General features: G+C 44.9%; 1 protein-coding gene and 1 long non-coding RNA gene across 2 annotated transcripts in view; one reads left to right on the top strand and one right to left on the bottom strand.

Annotated features, from left to right (window-relative positions):
* Positions 1-18,177: 18,177 nt before the first annotated feature.
* LOC124515289 (uncharacterized) overlaps positions 18,178-25,572 on the top strand; it is a 30,302-nt gene continuing 22,907 nt past the window's right edge. The window contains exon 1 of the long non-coding RNA XR_006962781.1: positions 18,178-18,433. This is a non-coding gene — a long non-coding RNA (uncharacterized LOC124515289). The remainder of the gene's footprint in view (positions 18,434-25,572) is intronic.
* LMNB1 (lamin B1) overlaps positions 23,309-25,572 on the bottom strand; it is a 53,597-nt gene continuing 51,333 nt past the window's right edge. Inside the window, exon 11 of the mRNA XM_047084049.1 lies at positions 23,309-24,096. Coding sequence (XP_046940005.1) covers positions 24,055-24,096 — 42 coding nt within the window. The 3' untranslated portion in view covers positions 23,309-24,054. The remainder of the gene's footprint in view (positions 24,097-25,572) is intronic.

Genomic DNA, 25,572 nt, shown 5'->3' with positions numbered 1-25,572 from the left:
AAATGTATATACATATATGTACATATAAATAAACAAGCTACAGTGTATTAATTATTTACATCTTCCAACTTTGCTTTTTTTCATGCTTGATCTGTCAGTTTCTGAGGGGGACATATAAAATTTCATTACAACTGTTGATTTATTTACTTCTTTTAATCCTGTTGGTAGCTGCTTTATGTACTTGTGGCAATATTTACAGGTTTATCTTTGCCATTACATCTTTTTAATGGATTTTTCCTTACCAAATTATAATATTCCTATATTGTGTTTGTCCATCTTGATGTTTTAAAATTCTCTTTTGTCTGAATTTGTATTAAACATTTCTTCGTTCTTTTATGCCTCCTGTAGATAGCATGCTGCTAATTTTTTTTATCTGAAAATCTCTTACCTTTGAATTGGTGAGTTTATCTATTTAAATTTACATTAAACAGATATATTGGGTCAGAATTCTACCATCTTATTTCATCTCTCATTATTTTTTCCTGTGTTCCCATACTTTCCTGAGCATCAACAACCTTGGCTACTGACATGTGCCCACAACGAGGGCAGCTAAATCCCGGTGGGCCAGCGGAAGAGGAGGGAGATGCTCCGTGCTGCCATTTGGACTCAACAACTGTCCACATGCCACACCTCAGCAAGTGACTGCATCCCTCAGGGAACATCCCCATACCTCTTTCCTGATCACCATTTCCTGATGCCTGGATTTTCACCATTTTTCCCTGCCCTGGATTGCAACCAACTTGCCTTTCGAGAACAGAAGTGGGAAACTCCATTCAGCTGGCAAAACAAACTATACAGAAGTTATCAGCACCTACCCCAGCATGGATGCAATACAGCCCTAATGTCACCCCAATGACCTGGTGGCACCACACTGGCACTGCTCTTTTCTTTCTGGGATGTGATAAAGCAGGCCTTGATCCATCCTAAAGTGCTATACAGGACAGAGAAAGGGACACAGCATCCCCCCCATAATTGTCTCCCAGCTATGTCAATGAGCCCTTCCACATCCACACCTGTTGTAGCCCAAGTGTTTCTAGGTTTTTATATCCTTTTCTCAGATTCACCACCCATCCTCTTACTTCTTCAGCACTTCCAGGGTGGAGTGGGGGGAGGAGGGGAAAGAAGCCAACGGTCAGGATAAGACTGCCCTACTTTCTACCATCAGCACTTCTGGAGGTGCTGTGGAGACAGGGCCTGGAAGGAGCCCCCCAGCCTTGGCTCTGGTGCCTCAACTCCAGTCAACTACTTGATGTCTGCTCTGTATAGTGGGGATCTGGGCTAGATTTCACTGGAAAGAAGAACAACAATGTTGAAATTAGGTCCTTTCTTGTTCTAAAACTCTGGGCAACCTCATCTGGCTCCCTGGCTCCTGGGGACCCTGAGTTTGCAAAGGGCAGGAAAGGATGGGGCCGCGTGGGCCTGTCCTGTATGAAGATGACTAACCATGCGCTACCCACTCCTCCTCCCTGTTCACAAGAGGAGGCAGCTGTGACTTTCAACCCAGCTGCAAATAAGAAACACTTAGCAGACATAAGAAGTGTGTTTTATTCTCAGACAAGGCTTAAAGGCTGCTGACGTTAGGATTTTTTTTTTTAAGTCAATCTTGAGATTTGTGGGAGAAAATGTCTGGGAGATGCTGTGAGGGCACCTCTGCAGGGCACCCCTCACAGCCCAGGTGGTGCCATGGAGGCATGAGGATGCCCCGGTGATGGGCAAGGGGCACTACTTTTACAGTGTAACAACTAGAACTATGTTTTCTTGCCCTTTAAACAGAATGGAACAGTCTAGAAGTTCAGACTGGCTTTTGGGAAATTTGCAATTAACTTTGCTATCATATGAAAATCCATTTGGAGTTCAAAAATGTCACTGGGTTTTCTCCATCACTTACCTTCCTTTTACTCCCCTTGCCTAACAAATGCAGAGCCGGCTCTATTTGATGCCTCTGGTTCAGTAGCTGAGGGTGCCAGGCAGCTTGGTGAGGTTCACAGGACATCACTCAGAGCTCACCCTCTTCAGGGCCTCTCAGCAGCTAAGGGCTCCTGGTGAGCTTGGCCCCAGACCATGGAGACAGATTAAGCAGAGTCCATGGTAAGCGGTCTCAGACTCTGTCATAAGGATCAACCTATTCTCCGTCTATTCTGCAGTCCATCTGAAGGCACGGGACTCTTTGTAGGCAACATCTTATGACAAAATTAGTGGCCCTGAGTTAGGGGTCTGTGCATGAGGAGACACTCCCCCACCCCCAAGGCATGCACCATTCTGGAAGCAGGGGGGTGGGGGGGTCCTACCAGAGCAACCTCAGGAATCCTGCAGAACCCTCTCCAAGTCCTCAGCCTGAGACTCCACTTTCAGAAGCCTGTGCCAGCTACTAGGGGCAAAGGGAAGATTTCCACACTGGTGATAAGTCTCCTTCATGCCAGATAGGAAGGATGAGGAATGAGACTCAGGCAAGATCAGCCAGGATCAAGGAACTCTCAAGCACACACTATTTGAGAGGAAAGAGATGGGATATATTCTGTTTCACGCACCTGGTAAAAATGCTGTGGCAGGTGATCACATCCACGTGCAAGACATGAATCCCTCCATGTACACCTGCATCTCTTACAGGTTTGTCAACACTTACACAAGGTCTTCAAAAACTGGGCAGCCCTGCTTATGGTTGCTACATACCATTGTCCTACTAAAAGAAAGAAGATCTCCTTGGAGAAAGGTCTGACTCTAGGTCAGGAAAGAAAATGTGTTAGAGGAATCTGAAACACCTTGTCATACCAGAAAGCAAAGAAAACTACAGTGGTTGTATCCAGCGGACACAGGATACAACTTAAACAGGCTCCCACCAACCTAAGATGGAACTATATGGGCATCAAAAAGGAATGACTTGGGGCACGTGGGTGCCTCAGTGGGTTAAGTATCCAACTCTTGGTTTCAGTTCAGGTCATGATCTCACGGTTCATGGGATTGAGCCCCATGCTGAGAGGGCAGAGCCTGCTTGGAATTCTCTCTCTCCCTCTCTCTCTACCCCTTCCCTGCTTGTACTCTCTCTCAAAATAAATAAACATTTTGTTTTAAAAGGAACAACTCATGAATTGTTACACATATTCTCTGGTAAAACTCATGAGTTTACAATGATACTTAAAATAAAAAAGCTCCCAAGTCACCTCTGGAGCACACTAAAGAACCAAATCATTGTGCTGGTAAGTGCTTTTTAAAAACTACTTTGTGTATTCTGTACCTTGGGGTATAATTGATGAATTACAGTTCTTTAGAGAAGACTTTCACCAAACAAATGTAGAAATAATGACAGAATCTAAATGAAATAATCAATCTGTCTAATGATCATTAACAGATGCTGAAACCACTGGCCGATAGGGAACTTTATAATGAAAAGGATCCAAGCCTCCACAAAACCCACAAATCAATCTTAATATCACAGAAAAGCAAAAGGCTGACATGACATACCTTCTGACATGATGCAATGGGAAGTACAGAAACACCCACGAGATATTCTTGTGAAACAACAGAACTTGAAAATGATCAAGCACTGTTATCTAACTGCTGGTTTACAGGAATGAGAGGGGCAAAAACATTGTCAAATTGCACCAGTCACAGGGTTTCTCAACAGCAGTGCTACTGACACTGTGAGCTGGATGTTTCATTTGGAAGACTTACAACATCTATCAAAAAACATAACATGTAGACTGGGTTTGGATCCTGATTCAGAAAACCAAAGGCAAAGAAAACATCATGAGACAGGGAAGTTTGAACACTACATATTTGATCATATTAATAATTTGGGGCGTCTGGATGGCTCAGTCGGTTGAGTCTGGCTTCAACTCAGGCCATGATCTCACAGTTTGCAAGTTCAAGCCCTGCACTGGTCTCTGTGCTGACAGCTCAGAGCCTGGAGCCTGCTTCACGTTCTGTGTCTCCTGCTCTCTCTCTCTGCCCCTCCCCGGCTCATACTCTGTCTGTCTCTAAAATAAATAAACATTAAAAAATATTTTAAGAAATAAAAAGAAATAATTTGTGGGGAGGGGGCCAAGATGGTGGAGGAGCATGGAAGTGATTTTTGCCTCTCTCTTCCCTGAAATGCAGCCAGAACAACACTAAACCATCTTGCACACCTAGAAAACTGATTTGAGGATTAACACAACAATCTGCACAACTTGAACCACAGAATTTGGCAGTCATGTGGTGTGGAGAGTTGAACTGGGGGAGAGAAGCTGCAGAGGGCAGGGAGCTGTTTTTGCTTGTGGAGAGAGGATGGAGAAAAGCACCCCCCCCCCCAATGAAAGCAGCTGGAGAGAAAAGGCAAGAGTGGAAACAGCTGCATGGGACAGAAGATAAAAGGGAAAAAGGAGAAAGCAAAGGATTTAAATTCCATTAAGACTCTAAAAACAGGGGGAGCAAAGAATCTGAAACTCCACAGCTCAATATCTGGCAGTGCTCTGGTGGGAAGGGTGAATCCCCAGGAACAGAGAGCGAGGTCTGAGGGGTCTTATGGCCACATGGGGAGTGGCAGTTCCCCTGCTGGGAGGACATATGATAGAGGCTGTGAGACCTCCTACAGGCAAGGGACCCAGCAAATCTTGGAGATCAGCCACATTTTCTGGTGTCAGAAGAGGGACATTGGGGTGAAGCCTGGTGCAAGATGTGTGATGTGGTTTCCCGTAGCCCCTGAAACACTGCTGCTACATGACCACATGAACTTTTTCTGGGGTGGACTGGTGCCCAGGCACAGTCTCTGGACATCAGCAGCAGCACAGTTGCTTGAAGGTTCCTGGGGGCGGACCGGCACCCAGCCACATTGCTCAGCGAGACCCACCCCCAGAGGGTCTGAGGTGAAAGCTGCAGCCCCTCAGAAGTGAGGGGTTGAGAAACACAGCCACATCTGAGATAAAACTCAGGAGGGAGGTGCTATCTGGCAGCCTGAAGGCTTGGTCACAGACAGTGTAGAAGTGGGGAGTGGATGGAAGCCAGAGACAAAGGAGGAGTGCTTGACTGCCTGTCAGGAGAGCACAGAGTTCTGAAACCAGAGACTGGGTAGCTGAGTGACACCATTTTCACCTGTGCATGTGCATACAAGCCTACATGTGCCACAACAATCTACCCCAGTTAGCTAAGCAATGGCACCTAGTGGAGAATGGAGACGTTAAACTAAGCCAACTGTGCCAACCACGCTCTTGAGGAACACAACAAGTCTCTCCGCCTCCTTAGTTTACAGAGTAGACAGTACTTCATAATTTGACTTCTAGGGAAAACTGGATGTAATTTCAATCATATTTCATTCTGTTCGCTGGTCCATCTATTCTACTTTTTTTCTTTTTCTTTCCTTTTCTTATTCTTGAATACAGAAAGAGAAAAAATTATTTTTATCTTCTGTTTTTATATAAAAAAGATTGTTTCTTTAATTTTCTTCTATATTGTTTACTTTTTTGTAAATTTGTTAAATTCTAGGTTACTTTCATCATTTCATTTTACTGTATTCATTTTTTCAAATTTTGAAATGTTTTCCTTTTTTTTCTCCTTTTTTCTTTTCTCTATTCTACCAAACTTCTTCCAACAACCAGATCAAAACACACCAAGGATCTAACAACCTTTATTTGATTATTTTATGCTGTTTTTAATTTTTTAATTTCTATTTTTTTTTTACTTTATTAATTCCTTTTCTTCCTTCAAAATGGCAAATTGAAGGAATTCACCCCAAAAGAAAGAACAGGAAGAAATGACAACCATGGACTTAATCAACACAGATACAAGCAAGATGTCCAAACCAGAATTTAGAATCACAATAATAAGAAAACTAGCTGGGGTTGAAAATAGATTAGAATCCCTTTCTGTGGAGATAAAAGAAGTAAAAGCTAGTTGGGATGAAATCTAAAATGCTATAACTGAGCTGCAATCTCAAATGGATACCACGGCAGCAAAGATGGATGAAGCAGAGCAGTGAATCAGAGATACAGAGGACAAACTTATAAAGACTAATGCAGTAGAAAAATAGAGACAGACTAAGGTAAAAGAGCACGATATAAGAATTAGAGAACTCAGTGACTCATTAAAAAGGAATAACATCAGAATCATAGAGGTCACAGAAGATGAAGAGAGAGAAAAAGGGGTAGAAGGTTTATGTGAGCAAATCACAGTGGAAAACTTTCCTAACCTGGGGAAAGATACAGACATCAAAATCCAGGAAGCACAAAGAACTCACATTAGATTCAACAAAAACTGACCATCAACAAGGTATATCAGGGGCACCTGGGTGGCTGAGTCAGTTGAGAGTCCAACTTTGACTCAGGTCATGATCTCGCGGTTCGTGAGTTCGAGCCCCACGTCGATCTCTGTGCTGACAGCTCAGAGCCTGGAGCCTGCTTCAGATTCTGTGTCCCCCTCTCTCTCCACCCTACCCCTGCTTGTGCTCTGTCTCTCTGTCTTTCAAAAATGAATATTTTTTTAAAAAATTAACAAGGCATATCACAGTCAAATTCACAAAATACTCAAGCAAGGAAAGAATCATGAAAGCAGGAAAAGAAAAAACGTCCTCAGCCTACAAGAGAAGACAGATTGGGCTCGCCAAAGACCTATCCACAGAAACATGGCAGGCTAGAAAGGAGTGGCAGGATATATTCAATGTGCTGGATCAGAAAAATATGCCAAGAATTCTTCATCCAGGAAGACTGTCATTCACAATAGAAGGAGACATAAATAAAAAGTTTCCCAGACAAACAAAAACTAAAGGTGTTTGTGACCACACTCTCCTTGAGGGCACATGGAACATTCTCCAGAACAGATCACATACTGGAACATAAATCAGCCCTCAACAAGTACAAAAAGATCATACCATGCATACCATGCATATTTTCAGACCACAACGCTATGAAACTCAAAATCAGCCACAAGAAAAACTTCGGAAAAAAAAAGTCTCCAAAGACTAAAGAACATCCTACTGAACAATAAATGGGCTAACCAAGAAGTTAAAGAGGAAATTAAAAAGTACATGGAAGCCAATGAAAATGATATCACCACAGCCCAAAACCTCTGGGACACAGCAAAGGCAGTCATAAGAGGAAAGTATCCAGGACTTCCTAAACAAGGAAGAAAGATCTCAGATTCACAACCTAACCTTACACCTTAAAGAACTGGAAAAAGAACAGCAAATAAACTCAAAACTAGTAGAAGACAGGACATAATAAAGATTAGAGCAGAAATCAATGATATTGAAACTAAACAAAACAGAAACAGTAGAACAGATCAATGAAACCAGGAGCTGGTTCTTTGAAAGAATTAACAAAATTGATAAACCCCTAGCCAGTTTGATCAAAAAGAAAAAGAAAGGACCCAAATAAATAAAATCAAGAATGAAAGAGGAGAGATCACAACCAACACAGCAGAAAAACCAACAATAATAAAAGAATATTGTGAGCGATTATACACCAATAAAATGGGCAATGGGGGTGCCTGGGTAGCTCAGTTCATTGAGCGTCCGACTTCAGCTCAGGTCATGATCTCACAGCTTGTGGGTTCAAGCCCCGCATCGGGCTCTGTGTTGACAGCTCAGAGCCTGGAGCCTCCTTTGGATTCTGTGTCTCCCTCTCTCTCTCTGCTCTTCCCCTGCTCATGCTCTGTCTCTGTCTCTCAAAAATAAATAAACATTAAAAAAAAATTAATGGGCAATCCAGAAGAAAGGAACAAATTCCTAGAAACATATGAACTACCAAAAGTGAAATAAGAAATAGAAAAGTTGAAAAGACCCATAACCAGTAAAGAAATCGAATTAGTAATCAAAAATCTCCCAAAAAACAAGAGTCCAGGGCTTCGTGGCTTTCCAGGGGAATTTTACCAAACATTTAAAGAAGAGTTACCACCTATTCTTTTGAAGCTGTTCCAAAAAATAGAAATGAAGAAAAACTTCCAAACTCGTTCTATGAAGAAAGCATTACCTTGATTCCAAAACCAGACAAAGACCCCACTAAAAAGGAGAACTAGAGCCAGTTTCCCTAATGAACAAGGATGCAAAAATCCTCAACAAGATACTAGCCAACCAGATCCAATAATACATTAAAAGAATTATTCACCACAACCAAGTTTATACTTGGGATGCAGGGCACTGGTTCAATTTCCACAAAACAATCAATGTTATACATCACATAAATAAAAGAAAGGACAAGAACAACATGATCCTCTCAATAGATGCAGAGAAAGCATTTGACAAAATACAGCATCCTTTCTTGAAAAAAAAGCCCAAGAAAGTAGGGGTAGAAGGATCATACCTCGAGATCATAAAAGCCATATATGAAAGACTCAGTGTTAATATCATCCTCAATGGGGAAAAACTAAGAGCTTTTCCCCTAAGAAACACAACAAGGATGTCCACTCTCACCACTATTATTCCACACAGTATTGGAAGTCTTAGCCTCAGCAGTCAGACAACACAAAGGAGTAAAAGGCATCCAAATCAGCAAGAAGAAAGTCAAACTTTCAGTCTTTGAAAATGACATGATACTCTATATGGAAAGCCCAAAAGATTCCACCAAAAAACCACTAGAGCTGATCCATGAATTCAGCAAAGTGGGAGGATGTAAAATCAATGCACAGAAATTGGTTGCATTCCTGTACACAAATAAAGAAGCAACAGAAAGTGAAATCAAGGAATCGATCCCATTTACAATTGCACCAAAAACTATAAAATACCTAAGAATAAACCTAACCAAAGAGGTGAAAAATCTATACACGAAACTATAGAAAGCTTTACCAAAGAAATTGAGTAAGACACAAAAAAAATGGAAAAATATTCCATGCTCCTGGATTGAAGAACAAATATTGTTAAAATGTCAAAGCAATCTACATATTCAGTGCAATCCCTATCAAAATAACACCACCAATCTTCACAGAGCTAGAACAAACAATCCTAAAATTTGTATGGAACCAAAAAAGACCCCGAATAGCCAAAGCAAATCCTGAAAAAGAAAAACAAAACTGGAGGCATCACACTCCCAGATTTGAAGCTGTATTACAAAGCTGTAATCACCAAGACAGTATGGTACTGGCACAAAAATAGACACATGGATCAATGGGACAGAATAGAGAATCCAGAAATGGACCCACAAACGTATGGCCAACTAATCTCTGACAAAGCAGGAAAGAGTATCCAATGGAATAAAGGCAGTCTCTTCAGCAAATGGTGTTAGGAAACCTGGACAGCGACATGCAGAAGAATGAACCTGGACCACTTTCTTATACCATACACAAAAAATAAACTCAAAATGGATGAAAGACCTAAACGTAAGACAGGAAGCCATCAAAATCCTTGAGGAGAAAGCAGGCAAAAACCTCTTTGACCTTGGTGGCAGCAACTTCTTACTCAACATGTCTCTGGAGGCAAGAGAAACAAAAGCAAAAATGAACTATTGGGACTTCATCAAAATAAAAAGCTTCTGCACAGTGAAGGAAACAAATCAGCAAAACTCAAAGGGAACTGACAGAATAGGAGAAGATATTTGAAAATGACATATCAGATAAAGTTAGTATCCAAAATCTATAAAGAACTTAACAAACTCAATACTCAAAAAACAAATAATCCAGTGAAGAAATGGGCAGAAGACATTAATAGACACTTCTCCAAAGAAGACATCCAGATGGCCAACCGACACATGAAAAAATGCTCAACATCACTCATCATCAGGGAAATACAAATCAAATCCACAATGAGACACCATCTCACACCTGTCAGAATGGCTCACATCAACAACTTAAGCAACAGCAGATGTTGATGAGGATGAGAGAAAAAGGATGTCTTCGGCACTGCTGGTGGGAATGCAAACTGGTGCAGCCACTCTGGAAAACAGGATGGAGGTTCCTCAAAAAATTAAAAATAGAACTACCCTGCGACCCAGCAATTGCACTACTAGGTATTTATCCAAGGGATACAGGTGTGCTGTTTCGAAGGGACACATGCACCCCCATGTTTATAGCAGCACTATCAACAATAGCCAAAGTATGGAAAGAGCCCAAATGTCCATCGATGGATGACTGGATAAAGAAGATGTGGTATATATACACAATAGAGTATTACTCAGCAATCAAAAAAATGAAATCTTGCCATTTGCAACTACGTGGATGGAAATGGAGGGTATTATGCTAAGTGAAATTAGTCAGCCAGAGAAAGACAAAAATCATATGACTTCACTCATATGAGGACTTTAAGACACAGAACAGATGAACATAAGGGAAGGGAAGCAAAAATAATATACAAACAGGGAGGGGGACAAAACAGAAGAGACCCTTAAATATAGAGAACAAACAGAAGTTTGCTGGAGGGGTTGTGGGATGGGGGTGGGCTAATGCGTAAGGGGCGTTATGGATGAGCACTGGCCTCTACTCCTGAAATCATTGTTGCACTATATGCTAACTAACTTGGATGTAAGTTAAAAAAATAAATAGAAAAAAGGAAAGGAGGAAAAAAAATTTTTTAAAGGAAATTATTTGTTTTAGGTATGATAATAGAACTATGGTTCTGTTTAGAAAAAGTCCCAGTCACGGGGCGCCTGGGTGGCGCAGTCGGTTGAGCGTCCGACTTCAGCCAGGTCACGATCTCGCGGTCCGTGAGTTCGAGCCCCGCGTCGGGCTCTGGGCTGATGGCTCAGAGCCTGGAGCCTGTTTCCAATTCTGTGTCTCCCTCTCTCTCTGCCCCTCCCCCGTTCATGCTCTGTCTCTCTCTGTCCCAAAAATAAATAAACGTTGAAAAAAAAAAAAATTTAGAAAAAGTCCCAGTCTCTTGGAGATACATTTTGAAGGAATATCTGCAGTTATGTAATATGTGGGATTTGCTTTAAAATAATCCAGTGGGGGGCACCTGACTTCAGCTGTGGTCATGATCTCACGGTTCTGCGTTGGAGCCCCACATCCAGCTGGCTGCTGTCAACACAGAGCCCACTTCAGATCTTCTGTCCCCCCTGCCCCGTGCCTCTCCCCCATTCGTGCTGTCTCTCAAAAATAAATAAACATTTAAAAAAATAAAATAATCCACCAGATGGCAGAGCAGAGGGAGGGAGTAGGGAAGAAACCAGACTGACCACATATGGGCAACTGTTGAAGCTGGCTGATGGGCACACAGGGTTGACTCTTCTCTCCACATATACATATGCTTAAATTTTGCATTGTAAAAAGTAATTTAAAAAAACAGAACAAGTTGGTGGGACACCTGGGTGGCTCAGTCAGTTAAACTGACTCCTGATTTCAGCTCAGGCCATGATCTCACAGTTCATGGGATTGAGCCCCTGTGTCCAGCTCTGTGGTGACAGCTCGGAGCCTGCTTGGGATTCTGTCTCTCCTTTCCCTCCTTCTCTCTCACTGTCTCTGTCTCTCTTTCAAAATAAATAAATAAACTTAAATAAAATAAACAAATAAAAAATTAAAATAAAATAAATAAAATAAAATAAAATAAAATATAAAATAAAATAAATTAAAATAAAATAAAATAAATAAAATAAAATAAAATATAATAAAATAAAATAAAATATAAAATAAAATAAAATATAAAATAAAATAAAATAAAATAAATAAAATAAGATAAAATATAAAATAATAAAATAAAATAAAAAATAAAATAAGATAAGATAAAATAAGATAAAATAAGATAAATAAAATAAATAAAATAAAATAAAATAAAATAAAATAAAATAAAATATAAAATAAAATAAAATAGAGCAAGTTGGGCCCAGCCTGACACCAGCGCTGTCCGAAAGCTGAGACCAGGAAGCTGAGGAGAGCGTGGGCTGCAGCTAGCACAATCAGAGTCAGAGGCTTGCATGAACAGCATGCAACGGTGAGAAAGCAGCAGTGCATTTTAACTAGAGGCTATAGGCTCAAAGTTGGTGACTGTCCTTAGAGATGCTATACGTGGCCAAGGCTGACTATTTTGGTGTTTGCCCTGCTGAAGCGAAACTACATCAGGTTTGACAGCACGGACTGTAAACAGCCTGTGCACTGATTGCCAGGAGAAGGTCAGAGAAGGGGCCTCCAGGTCTGTGCCAGAATGATGCTTTTCTTCCCATCGTGGATAGACGCCAACCAGCCTCAGAGCTTCTGACCTAAAAACCACATGACCTGGGCCACCCAGGCGACTCAGTCAGTTAAGAGGCCAGCTCTTTCTTGATTTCAGCTCAGCTCGTGATCTCACAGTTCGTGAGTTTGAGGCCCACACTGGGCTCTGTGCTAACAGCTCAGAGCCTGCTTGGCATTTTTTTTTCCCTCTCTCTCTCTCTCTGCCCCTTCCCTGCTTGTACTCTCTCTCTCAAATAAACTTAAAAAAAAAAAAAAACAAAAAAACACCCCAAAGACACGTCCTGCTGAGACTGCACAGTGCTGGTGAGGCTGTCACTGACCAGACCAGTCCTGCTGAACTGAAGCCACCCACCACACTCTGGAAACAGAAATCGCCACAGGTTCCCCTGAAGCCCTGATTCTCCTCTAATAAAGCATGTGGGTGTGGGCGGAGGTTGGGGAACACTGAATTCTGAAATTTAAAGCAAAGCAACGGGGTGCTCTTGCCCGTTGCCTTGCTTTAAATCTGGGGATAGGCCACCTCCTTTCATTTATCAAAATCAAGGTGAAGTCTTCTGAAACCCCATCATCTCCTCTCCTCCCATCCCACACTCCTAATGACAGCTCCATGTGGCCACAATGAGCATCACTCAAGGAAAAAGTGCCTGGAATCAGGTTGCGTGAGAAGGAAAAAGAATGAGGCAGCAAGTGTGAGAATCAACAGTGAATCCAGAGAGGATTCGGGGGAAGAAGGGGCCACAGGCACCTCGGGGGTCAGGGGATCGGAGATAAGGAGAGGATACATCTGTCTCCACAACCTCCTGGTGGCTCCTGTGAACATAACAGGGGTCACGCACCCCCAGATGGGGACAATCTGCCATATGAACAAGTCATTTAACGAGTAGCACGTATGTCCACATTTCCTGCTCCGCCCGTTGTTTCTTGGAAGTGAGCAAGCCCCTCACACAAAGCCTCCTGGAATCCTGTCGGCCTCCTGGCTTCCCCCACAGACACAGCATCAGTGAACTCATGTCTCTCCACTGAAACCATCCAAAGTCATTCAGCATTGGCTACCGAGCCTGTCGAAGGTAGCACGCTGACCAACAGATTGGTTCAGAATAGCCCGGCACCCTTTGGCCGCCCATTAAATGAGGTCTGCTCTCGTTCCTGTCACTTAGGATGCACGTGCCAAAGAGGACAAGAGCACCCCGTCGCCTTGCCTTAAATTTCACAATTCAGTGTTTCCCAACCTCCACCAAGCATTTTGGCAAAGAGCTGCCAAAGAGCCACAGTTTCTTCTGGCCACCTGGGGGGTGTGGGGGTGTGGAGGGGAGAGGGCTATGCTGGTGGATCACCTGCTGCATTAGAACCCCCGAGGCTTCGCCCACGGACACATTAACCCCCTCTCCCAGCTGAAGGCTTAAACTATTCTTTACTTAAATGAAAACCTGAAATCCACCCACAGCCAACATCAAGCGAGACCCTGTCATCTCAGCCCCGTGGATCACGCACAGCAGGTCGGCAGGCAGCTTTTGTGCAGAGCGCAGACACGACTTTCCAGCAGCGCGCAGGCCCTGTGCGCCGGGAAAGCGCTGAGAGGGAAGGATGGCCAGTTGGCACGAGCGAAAAGATTTTCTCAGCGTTTGGGTCTCGACGGAAAACTCAGAAGTGACTGCCAAACATGCTCCAGAAATCCTCTCCGTGGTCCCAATTGAGCCCTGAGCACAGGGGGCACCTGGACCGTCACTGTCCTCTTTGGTTTTAAGCAACAAAGGTGCCAGTGCGGCCAACCTGTCACAAGTGTTGACAGAGCTCCCAATGTCTTCTTCCAGTAGAAATGGAGACGGATCTGACAGGGACGCCGCGCCTCTGCACGGGGGAGGCGAGCCACAGGACTACATGTTTAAATGATTTGGAACAAATCGGTACAGTGGGGACCACGGCAGGGGAGAGCTGATGTTGGTCTAAAACGGAAAACGCGGAGTGCACTTTCCAAAGCTTCTAACTGGGAAGTAGTCATCTAATACTCGCTTTTCAAAGAAAAAAGAAAAGCCGATGTTGCTATGCTATCCCTGATTTGATGTTGCTTTTACACACCTGTCTGCACCTGGCTGGGGGGGTGGCAATGTTGGGGGGGGTGGGGAATGATCCCCTTTCAGGTATGGGTTTCTCTACGTGAGTGACTCACAAAGCCTATCTTCGGGCAGCCTTCGATCCCCAAAACTCCCAATTTCCAGGAGCTTCCAGGTTCCAGCCCAAACCCCATCAGTGACAGAGGGCAGAGTCTAGTCTCGGAGAGCCCCAGGACGGTTCTGAATTCCTCTCGGGGGCTGGGTGAAGGACCTGACAGACGTGGGCACGTTCGCCTCCCATGGTAACAATATTGACCTACACCCTTGAATCGGTGCCTGTCAATTTCAGGTCCAAGAGCACCAGGGAGATCAGGGAGACGGGCCTAGACGCAGGCCGTGGCTGGTGCGGATACCCCCCTAGGGATGTGACCGCTCCTCACTGTTCCGCCTCCATCTGCACAAGGGAGCCCTGAGACTGGCAGTTGGACTGACCCAGGCTAGAGTGAAACGGCCCTTCGGGACCACCCGATGTCCCCTTAGCTAATGCTGTGTGAGGCGGCGGCCACCATTTCCAACAGGCTCCAGTAACCCTACTACGCACGAAGCCAAAGAACTTGAACACAGTGAAAATCACGCCTGTCGTGACTGTGAAGGTGTGCGCAGGGGAGCTCTTCCCAGGTGGCGAGAACCCGTCTTTGAAACCCGGCTTCCAACCGGACGCGTTTTCCCAATGGCCATCTCCCATGGGAGACCAGGTGTCTCGAAGCCAGCTGTGTGGTGCCGTCCCACGGCTGTGCGGGGACGAATCTGTGCGATTGTTCGGCTGATGCCCTCCCGGAGCTGCAGCCACATCGGCGTCAGGGCAAGATTTCTCTGCGCGCAACACTGCCTTCCCGGGGCCCAGGGCGCAGCTTGGCACTCTTCGAGCGCTCAGAGACGTCTGTGGGGTTAACATCTATTCACCAAATGAGCGAAGTGTGGGATGCTTCCGGCATTCTCAGAGGCATTCCTTGCCTGAGCACTCAGCTGACGGGGAGAAGCGTCAGCTCTGATCTGCACTGTTCTCACACGGAGACTTCGAGACACCAACAGCCGCGCGATCAGAACCTCACCCTACTTGCGGACACCCCTTGTCAAAAATTCTGAAGTAACCATTCGCTTTAAATGACTACCTATCGGGGGCACCTGGGGGCTCATTCGGTTAAGTGTCCGACTCTCGGTTTCGGCTCAGGTCATGATCTCCTGGCTCGTTTGTTCGGGCCCAGCATCAGGCTCTGCCTAACGGTGTGGAGCCTGCTTGGGATTCTCTCTCTCCCTCTCTCTCTCTCTCTGCCCCGTTCATGCTCGCTCTCTCTCTGAAAATAAATAAATACACTTAAACAAATCACTATTTATTTATTTAGACCTACTGTCTTGGCGTGATCTTTCCTCGGGATCTAATACGCCCATCAACACTCTTTTTTGCGACAGGGCTCTTGGTCTCGGTTTGCGGATAAGCAAATTGAGAAGCAGGAATGTCAGCTTTCTCTAGACCACACTTTCTGGGACGGCGGCTTCTTGTCACTAAGTGCTGCAGTCTCCAGGGGTTTCCATTCCCAAAGCTGGTTCAAAGGTGAAAAAATGCTGCCTTTTCTATTTACAGCCCGTCTGAGGAGAAGGCCCACCCATGTGGGGAAATACAAACTTGGAACATAACCCAGGACCGCACGGGGCATGGTTTACACAATGGTTAATTCTCTATCATGTAACGAAAAAACAACACCACTATTTTTTTCTTTCACCTCCTTACTAATCAGAGCTGAATCACCACCAGTTGCAATCATTCCCGTTACTCACAGGCCGTCCACCACCCGCTAGGAGGACTGGGGGTGCTTGTTCCCGCCCCGGGACACGTCCCACAGTTCCCAGATACATTAGTAACACGTTGCCTCACCGAGGCCCGGCCTGCTCTGCAGGACTTGTTGCGTCTCCACCACCTCTGTTTAGCTTACCTAATGGTGACTATCCCCCAGAGGTGACTTTTACATCACAACACTTCATTACCTCCCTGACGGCAGGAAAAATGCATCCTGCAGGGGAGGCAGCCCGCTCCGGCTCCGGGAAGGGCGGCGCGCGGGGAGCGCGCGCCCGCTGTGGTTCCGACCCCGGAGAACAGAACGAGGCGGAGGCCGGGGGGAGGGGCCAGGAAGGCACGGCAGGGGGAGGGGCGCGTCGTAGTGGGGGAGGGGCGGGGGGAGGGGCGAGCGGGGGCGAGCCTCCTCGAGAGCAGTCAGCCGGCCTGTCCCGACCAAGCCACGGCTTTACAGGCTGAGAGGCACAAGTCGGGTCGGAATACATACGTGAAAGCGCTTGCTAAACTGCACCACGCCAGTAATATTTATTACATTCGCCATTAATTTGAGGAACATTCGCAACAGAGATTTGAACTAGGGATGTGGGGATTATCTGACAGCTGGAATTGTTCCCGTTCATTCTGGACAACGAATAGCACGGTTTTCATTTGTAAACCGGCTGTGTAAATTATTTTCTGACAGCTGCCGGGGATAAAGTAGGCAGAGCTGTCGGATACAGGCCTGTGTGAACAGAACGAGTTTTTCAGAAAACCACTGGATCTCTCAGCTCCGTATTCCAGAAGCCTTGTCTGGCGGTGGCCGCCAGGCAAACGCAAATTCCGCGGGGTATGGTTGCTGAAGGAATGAATGAGTGAATAAATGACTTCACCTCTAGGCAAGACAGCCAGTCTGCAAAGCAAGGATACCCCTTACCCAGTGCGGTACAGCAAACTTTAAGTTAGGAAACCGTTAGGGGTGCCTGGATGGGTCAGTCGGTTAAGCGTTTGACTTCAGCTCAGGTCATGACTTCCAGGTCCAGGAGGTGGAGCCCCACGGTGAGCCCCGCGCTGGGATCTGCACTGACAGACAGCTCTGGGTCTGGAGCCTGCTTTGGATTCTGTGGCTCCCTCTCTCCGCCCCTCCCCTGCTTCTGCTCTCTCTCTCTCTCTCTCTCTCTCAAAAGTAACCGTCAAAAGGGGCACCTGGGTGGCTCAGTCGTTTAAGCATCCGATTTCAGCTCAGGTCATGATCTCATGGTTTGTGGGTTCGAGCCCCAAGTCCGGCTCTGTGCTGACAGAACAGAGCCTGGAGCCTGGTTGGGATTTTGTGTCTCCTTCTCTCTCTCTCTCTGCTCCTCCCCCATTCGCAAAAATAAACAATAAAAATTTTTAATTAAAAAAAATAGGGGCCCCTGGGTGGCTCAGGCGGTTGAGCATCAGCCTTTGGCTCAGGTCACGATCTCTCAGTATGTGAGTTCGAGCCGCACGTCGGGCTCTGTGCTGACAGCTCGGAGCCTGGAGCCTGCTTCCGATTCAGTGTCTCCCTCTCTCTCTGCCCCTCCCCACTCATGCTCTGTATCTCTGTCAAAAATAAGTATTTTTTTTAATTAAAAAAAACAAAAACTTTTTTTTTTTAAGTAAGGAAATCTTTGATGTGCCACACTGCATTTCCAGAACCCTGTCCCTGCTGTTTTCTCTTAGTTGCGTCCCTAGTCTCCCAGGTGCATGACACAGGCAGGGGCCCTGCTTCAGGCTCCTGTAGGAACTTCTGGCAGGAGGCCACCCTGAGCCTCCCAAACATGCCTCTCTGTGCCCAAACCTTTCCTTCCCCACCCAAGGACCCCTCCCATATTATAAACCTAAGCACTGTTCCTGGTGGCCCGCAGCTGCAGCTGAGTCTGGGCCAGACCCACCATCCCCTCGGTGCCAGTAGAGGGATGATTACACAACAGGCACTTAATCAAGACTTTTCAGCTCCTTTTTTCTACGGTTCAAATTTCCAGTTTTTCTCTCAGCAGGACAAAGACTTAAAAGAAAAGAGCAACTGAGAAAATGAATCATAGGAAAATTTTGGCTCCACATTTAGCCTGGGTTCAGTCCCCTCTTGACACTGGCTGGAAGGTAACAAAGGAGTGGGGGGGAGCTAGCCGCAAAGAGGAAGGAAGGCTGGGCGGTTTCACAATCCCAGGCTTGGGAAGACAATGTTCCAGTGGCCAACAGCTGGGCCACAAAGTAGCCTTTGGTGAAGGGTGGTGTGAGCTGGGACTCTCCCTGGCTCAAATGGAGAGCCTGGAGAAAAAGAAGGGAAAAGAAAAGAAGGGTTCTGGGATTCAGACTTTGGGGAAGTGAGACAATGAACAAGTCCTCTGAAGACCACGCTCAGCCACTAAACTAGAAAGCCAGCCTCTGCCAGATGAGACCAACTCAGCACAGGACACCCGTGTCCCTCTGGTGACACTGTGGACACTCTAGCTAACACTGGGAGCTTAAGGTAAGTCCCGGCACACAGGCCTATATGGAAGGCAGTTATGGAAACACTCCGATGGGGACACCTGGGTGGCTCAGCCGGTTAATCGTCTGGCTTCAGCTCAAGTCATGAGCTTACAGTTCATGGGTTCAAGCCCTGTGTCGGGCTCTGTGCTGACAATTCAGAGCCTGGAGCCTGCTTTAGATTCTCTGTCTCCGTCTCTCTGCCCCTCCCCCGCTCACGTGCTTGGTCTCTCAATAAATAAATAAATAATAAACATTAAAATAAATTTAAAAAAAAGACTCTGGTGTATTCAACAAACTAGACCCTTTGAAAATAATTACCCAGAGTATATTACAAACACTGAGGAAAAAGAAATACTGGTGTAGGTACCTCCACTCTATTACAGTTCCATGGGGAGATCTGCCCCCAATGCTGGATGTGTGGGGAAAGTGAAGCCTGGTGGATGTGACAGGGCCAAGAGGATTAGGACACCCACTCTGAGGGCTAAGTGCATCATGTAAGGAGGCTTAAAAGGCAAGTGGGGGCACATGGGCGGCTCAGTCAGTTGAACATCTGACTTTGGTTTAGGTCATGATCTCATGGTTCGTGAGTTCAAGCCCCACATACATCAGGCTGGCTGCTGTCAGCACGGAGGCTGCTTTGGATCTTCTGTCCCCCTCTCTCTGTCCCTCCCCTGCTTGCATTCTCTCTCTCAAAGATAGTAAACATTTTTAAGAAGGCAAGTGAGGATTTTCTTATTCTAAATCAAATAAACCAAGAGCAATGTTTAAGAAAATGGTTTAAGAAATTTTCAGAGAAACCATTAGGCTCCACACACCAGGGCCCATTTGAAGCACTACAAAGCCAAAGGAGGTACAAAAACTCCTGAAATGGAACAAGAGCTGTGTTTCTCTGAGAGCAAACTTGGCTGACACTTAAACTGAGAATTCCAGTTCAGATTGGTGGAGGAAGCACTCACATAATAAATCTGGGTGGATATGTGCTTTATCGTTGTAACGTTACTTAAGCTACTGAACCGGCTGTCTCCTTGAACTGAGAGGTGCATTTTAGCCTCTGGTGAAAAGTCAGCAAAAGACAGGATTTACTGTGCTGTTAAAAGTGAAGGCAAATATGTAAGAGAAATGAGACAAGGGGTGCGGGTTCGCACTCTAGGTCCGGTGCTGGTCTCCAGGGCCAACTGGTGACTGGTCAGCCTCCACGATGATCCTCTGCCCTTCTCTTTGCATGACCCTCCAGATCAGCCAAGCTGCATCCATTCCCCACTGGTTAACTATTCTTCCCGTTCAGCGTGCTCACATGAAGCTCCCTCCACAACACCTTGAAAACAACTCCTGTGAGTTTTACTTGTGTTTTGCCTAAATATTTTCCTTGCTGCCATCAGTTTGGTTCTGAAAGTCTCCCTAGTAAGACAGACAAATGGCAGAAACACAGAATACTAAATATTACGTCCTTCTGTGCCTTTTTTTTCTTCTGGCAAGGGAGGGAAGGAGTATTCCCAGTTTCAGAATTCTGGGCTTTCCTAGGTAACTACGTGGAAATACCAGAACATTGCTTCAAGGGGCCCAAGTCATTCTGTCCTCCATGTGATTTGGCCGGGAAAAGAAAGGGCATTCAAATAAGTTCCTTTGTAATTTAAGATTCCATGAAAGGGATGGTGGGTGAGAAACTGAAACCAAAGGGAACATGATTTAGAATCAGCATCTCTCGTAAAATACGTACACATACACACAGGCAAATCAATGTGCACATGCTTGTATTGGTGTGTGATGAGGAAATAACTGACAAGGAGGGGCTCCTTCTATCACTATAAAATTGATAACCTGTAATCTTTGTTTTAATAGAGAGCCAGGCTTAAAATGAGAACCAAAAATGCCCAGGTGCCATAAAGGAACAAGAATTCAGAGTGTGAAATGGAAACTTTCAGGATGGAGGCTGGGGGGTGGGGGTAGGAAACAGGGCACAACTCCATGCAAGGACAGGACCTACCCAAAAGGGAGCTGGTTGCAAAAGTTCAGAACCAGAAAGTGCTCCCACACCTCCCATTACAGCAAGCCCAAAGACCCAGAGCAAAGGCAAACTTTTTTTTTTTTTTTTGCTAGAGCGAAAACGTGTGCACGCATCAGCGGGGGGGGGGGGGGGGGGGGGGGGGGGGGGGAGAAAGAATCCCAAGCAGGCTTCACACTCTGCGCAGAGCAGACAAGGGTCTTAATCCCATGACCCTGGGATCGTGATCTGAGCCAAAATCAAGAGTCGCACACTCAACTGACTGAGCCACCCAGGCACCCCAATGGCAAACTTCTGATGCAGACCGAGGGGGAGCATGTGGAAGTTACCTGTGAGAAATAAAGAATACCCATGCACCAGCATCCAAGTGGATTTTTTTTCACTACCACCAGATGAGAAAACAGCAAAGGTCCAATCCACTATCATCATTGGGGAGCTGGAACAGAAAAGCACCAAACTACCCTGTATGTTAGGCACACAAACCACTCACAGAATAAACACCTGTTGAAGGGAAGTTCACAATCTAAAAACCCCATGAGGAAGCAAACCATTTTTGGCTCTCAAACCATTTTGGCAAACCAAATTAGGCTCTCCATAAGAACTCAGAAAAATATGTTAGAAACCATACAAGTGTGCCTAAAATGACCCTTTAAAAGAAGAAAAGAACTATAGTGAAGAGCTGAATTTGAAAAAAAATCAAATTCCAGAAATGAAAAGTATAGAAATTACAAACTCAATGAGCAGGATAAAAAATACAGAGATAAATAGAAAGAAATTACTGAGAATACAACAACACAGAGAAATCCACAAGATATAAAAGAGAATGGGTTCGATAAAAAATCTAAAAGAAACCCCAGAAGGGAAGAACAGCAAACAGGAAAGAGATCATATTCAACAAAATAGGAGCATCCAGAATTTTCTCAGTGAAGAACAGAGAGGAGACCTACCCACAAGAGAAATTAAAAAAAAAAAAGAAAGAATAAAGAAAAAAAAAATCCCTGTCCAAACACAGGGGTGAGACCAGAAAACCAAAGAGAAAGCGGAAGGGAAACCTCATGCCAGGTGTAAAACAGGTCAGTAATCCAGAAATGTATCCCAAAGCTCCGTGGATGTGGAGACACAGAGCATACACAGGAGGCAGGTGCTCAGGCCCTCTGCCTCTCCTGCTCCGTGGGAACAGATACACGTGCAGCTCGTTTTCAGAGAACCTGTAGTTTCACCTTTGTCAGACTAAGTGAACGCCACCAGCTTCTGCTTGCAACACACCCAGGGCACCAAACCGCGTGGGTACAGGGTCCCAGATTTTCCCCCTACATCACCAGACGTGCGTCTACGTCGCCGGAGTACCTACTACTCTTCCGTGTCACGGCCGTCGATTCTTAGTGCCCACCTACTAAAAAGGGTTGATTTCTAGAACCTGACTTACCCAGCAGGAAAGTACCCTGAGTGCATTTTGATGACAAGAACCCCATCTTGTGGCAAAATCTGTCAAAGCCGAGTCTGACTGCACACTGCAGTGCCACGCTCATTGTGAAGACAAATCTGTGCTGAGAAGTTATCATTTTATCTGCTTCACCTGACACCGTATCTTGCCCGGCATTTATCTTGTGTCTGTGATGGCACCAGCGTATGCAGTAAATCTGCAGAGCACAGTAATTCTGAGACTTTGTGAGTTATTTTCCAGTGAAAGCCGGGAGTCTTTGCGCAGCTTACTGCAGGAATATTTTAAGGGAAAACCAAACACTGACTCCGGGCTGGCTTCCGAAATTTATCATCTGTTCGTTCGACGGATGGTGCAGGCATTCCACTTCCCACAAGATGAACACACTGGGAGAAAGCAATCGCAAGACAAAACTGGCCCAAACCCCTAACGATCGACACCCTAGATTACCACTATACATGACAAAGCCACCCCATAAGCACATGGCCTCCCTGTCACATCGCTCATACCTTAATCCTCTAACAGGTACGGTTACGGATATCTTTTCTCTATTTTATAAGTAGGTAAAACTAGATTCTAGAAGAGTATTCTCTCCCTCTTCTCCCTTTAAAAGGAGTATCTTCCTCAGTGTCTTCTGCCACTGTCCCTGTTCCCATTTGACTTTCCTATTAAAGGAGATTTTGAAAGGTCTAATTGTTAATAAGCTAAAAAATATAAAGCACTGAGCACGGTATCTGACCCCAAAACATAAGCTATTTTTTTTTTAATGTTTATTCATTTCTGAGAGAGAGAGAGAGAGAGAGCGCGCGCAAGAGAGCGCGTGCGAGAGAGCACGAGCGCACAGTGGGGAGGGGCAGAGACAGAGAGGGAGACACAGAATCCCAAGGAGGCTCTGAGCGGTCAGCATAGAGCCCGACACGGGGCTCAAACTCAAGAACCATGAGGTCACGACCTGAGTTGAAGTCGGAAGCTTACCCAACTGAGCCACCCAGGTGCCCCTATTATTACTTTTATTATTGTTATTACTGCTATTGATGAAGACAGAGTACTGAAAGGGGGAGGAGGGGTAAAGACCTCAGAGTGGTTTGTGGTTTCCTCATTATCAAAGCTTAAAGAAACACCTAGTTTAGTTAATTTTTTATTTTAATTTTTTTTTTGAGAGCGAGCGAGTGCGAGTGGAGGAGAGGCAGAGAGAGAGAGAGAAAGAGAGAGAACGCTCAGGATGGAGCCCAATTCGAGGCTCAGTCCCACGACCCTGGGATCATGACCTGAGCCGATATCAAGAGTCAGATGCTCAACCGACTGAGCCATCCAGGCACCCCAAGAAACATCTACGTTAAACAAGAAGCCAAATTATTTTTATGAAAAGCACAGGTAAAACAATACTCTTCTTCCCCCCAAATCAGGTTTTTAAAGTTAAAAGAGACCAATTAATATTAAAACAGCTTTTATTTGTTAATGTATCATAGGAAATTAAAGCAAGTTACACTATCTTTAAAAACACAGCTAATGCATTTTAAGAGAAACCCGTCCCTCCCACCCGCTATCCCCGCATGAATTAAGAATCTAAGAGAAGTAACCATAAAACAAAGTTTTGTGGAATCCTTCATCCAAGAGTGCTTACATGATGATTAGGTTAATATTGCCTTCTTACAAAATTTCTCTTTTCTATTAAAAAAAATTTTTTGTAGCCTTGATTGTTTATTACAAAAAAATTCAGTACAAAAGTTTGATATATTGAAAAATGCCCCCCCCTCACAGCACCGTTATATATAGCAGAGAGTAATCAAGAGCAGATTGCTAATCTAGATGGAGCAATCTTCAAATTATACCCAGACACACAGTGGTTTATTTACCCTCCCGTCCCCTTCTTGTAAGAACTTAAAAAAACACACATACAAAAAAATGTCAAAAAATTTGAGGAACCCTTTCCAAACAGTACACAGTTAGTTCAGTGTCAATAATTCACATCTTGCAACAAAGTGTATGGATATGGTTTCTTTTACAAAACTTTTTCAGTGTCAAAAAAGGAAATTAAGGCCATCAGATTCGCAGCTTAAAAATTCACATAAAGGAAATATAAAAATATTCTGTGCTTCTGAGAAGGCTCTGCACTGCATGTTGGTAAGGATTACCGTATTTCTTTGTGTTGAGGAAGACCGTTGACTTGAGAAGTTTACATAATTGCACAGCTTCTATTGGATGCTCTTGGGGTTCCCTGACGAGGAAAAGCAGAAAGAAAAATCAGTGCTAAGAAAATGGAGGACAGCACTTTAAAATAAGGCAGAGATGGGACAAAACCGTATTACCTAACTTCAAATGAAACTTTATCATTTTCTCATTTTTAACCTCCTCTTATAAACTTCTTCCAACAAATTCCACAACAGTGACACTAAACTCCAGCTGCACATTCAGATCCTGAAGAGCTTCAAAAAAAAAAATTCTGATCTGGGTCTCTAGATAAGAATTTCTCATTTAAGTGGGGAAGTATATCTATTTATATATAATTTTAAAACTCCCTAAGTAATTAATGATATGCAGCTAAGGCTGAAAGTCACTATTCAATAAAGAACCTTCTTTTCTAACCGGAAACAGGAGGTCAGCAGGCTCCATTGTGAACAACCACATCAGGGAGCCCAGCCGGCTGGGTCCTCTGCTTGCACATCCCAAAGCACAGGCTCCGGCATCGTCCTCAGACATGAAGTCAACATGGCTCTCTCTGTTCTTGTCTTTCACCACGCACTAATTCCTTAAAACCACACAGTCGGACCTGTCACTCACCACCAGACTGGGCTGAAATTGGTTTCTCGAAGGCCACCAAAAAAACCTTATCAATTCGAAAGGCCACTGGACCCATTCTCTAATGAAAATTCAAAATATCTACCCTTCCATCTTCCCTCTTTTAAAACTTGACATCATTATCTACTCTGATCACCAAAGCTAAACGCCTCACACATCTGCCTTCTTCTCCTTCTCTCCCCTCTCAAGTTCAGTCACTAGGTCTTAATGAACCTCCATTCACAGTCCCTCAGTGTCTCTCTAATCTCCCTTCTGGAATCAACTGCAGATTAGTATTAGCATCTCCTTGGCTCCAACGTGTGCAGAAGCTCTCTGCCCAGGCAGCCCAGAATGCACACTTACCACCAAAGCTTCCCTTTTCATCTATGTATGACGTGTATCCTACGATACAACTGGACAGATACACCTAACACTGACATCCTGACACGTCCTTTGTGGTGAACAGAAGATCACCGCAGGTTCTCTGCCTCACTCCTCCCCATCAGAGCTGAGGACTATTTGCCCTTGCCTATGGCTGAAGATGGCCTACAGACGCACTTTGTCTAAGAGAATATGGGCCTAGCCTTTAAGAGATCTGGTGCTCTCTTTCTCCCCCTTATGGAAGCCAGCTGCCATGTTATAAACAAGATTTCAGCTAAACTACCAAAAGATAAAACAACGTGGGGGCGCCTGGGTGGCTCAGTTTGTTAAGTGTCCGACTCTTGGTTTCAGCTCAGGTCATGCATGATCTCACGGTTTCGTGGGTTTAAGCCCCGCATCAGGCTCTGTGCTGACAATGTGGAGTCTGCTTGGGATTCTGTCTCCCGCTCTCTCTGCCCCTCCCCAACTCACATTATCTCAGTCTCTCCCAAAATAAATAAATAAACTTTAAAAAAAAAAAAAAAGATAAAGCAAC

This window comes from Lynx rufus, unplaced genomic scaffold (assembly GCF_022079265.1).
Source record: "Lynx rufus isolate CCGP_SWC_20201006 ecotype Redwood Valley unplaced genomic scaffold, mLynRuf1.p SCAF_1, whole genome shotgun sequence".
Lineage (NCBI taxonomy): Eukaryota > Metazoa > Chordata > Mammalia > Carnivora > Felidae > Lynx > Lynx rufus.
This window is presented reverse-complemented; position numbering and strand designations above follow the sequence as displayed.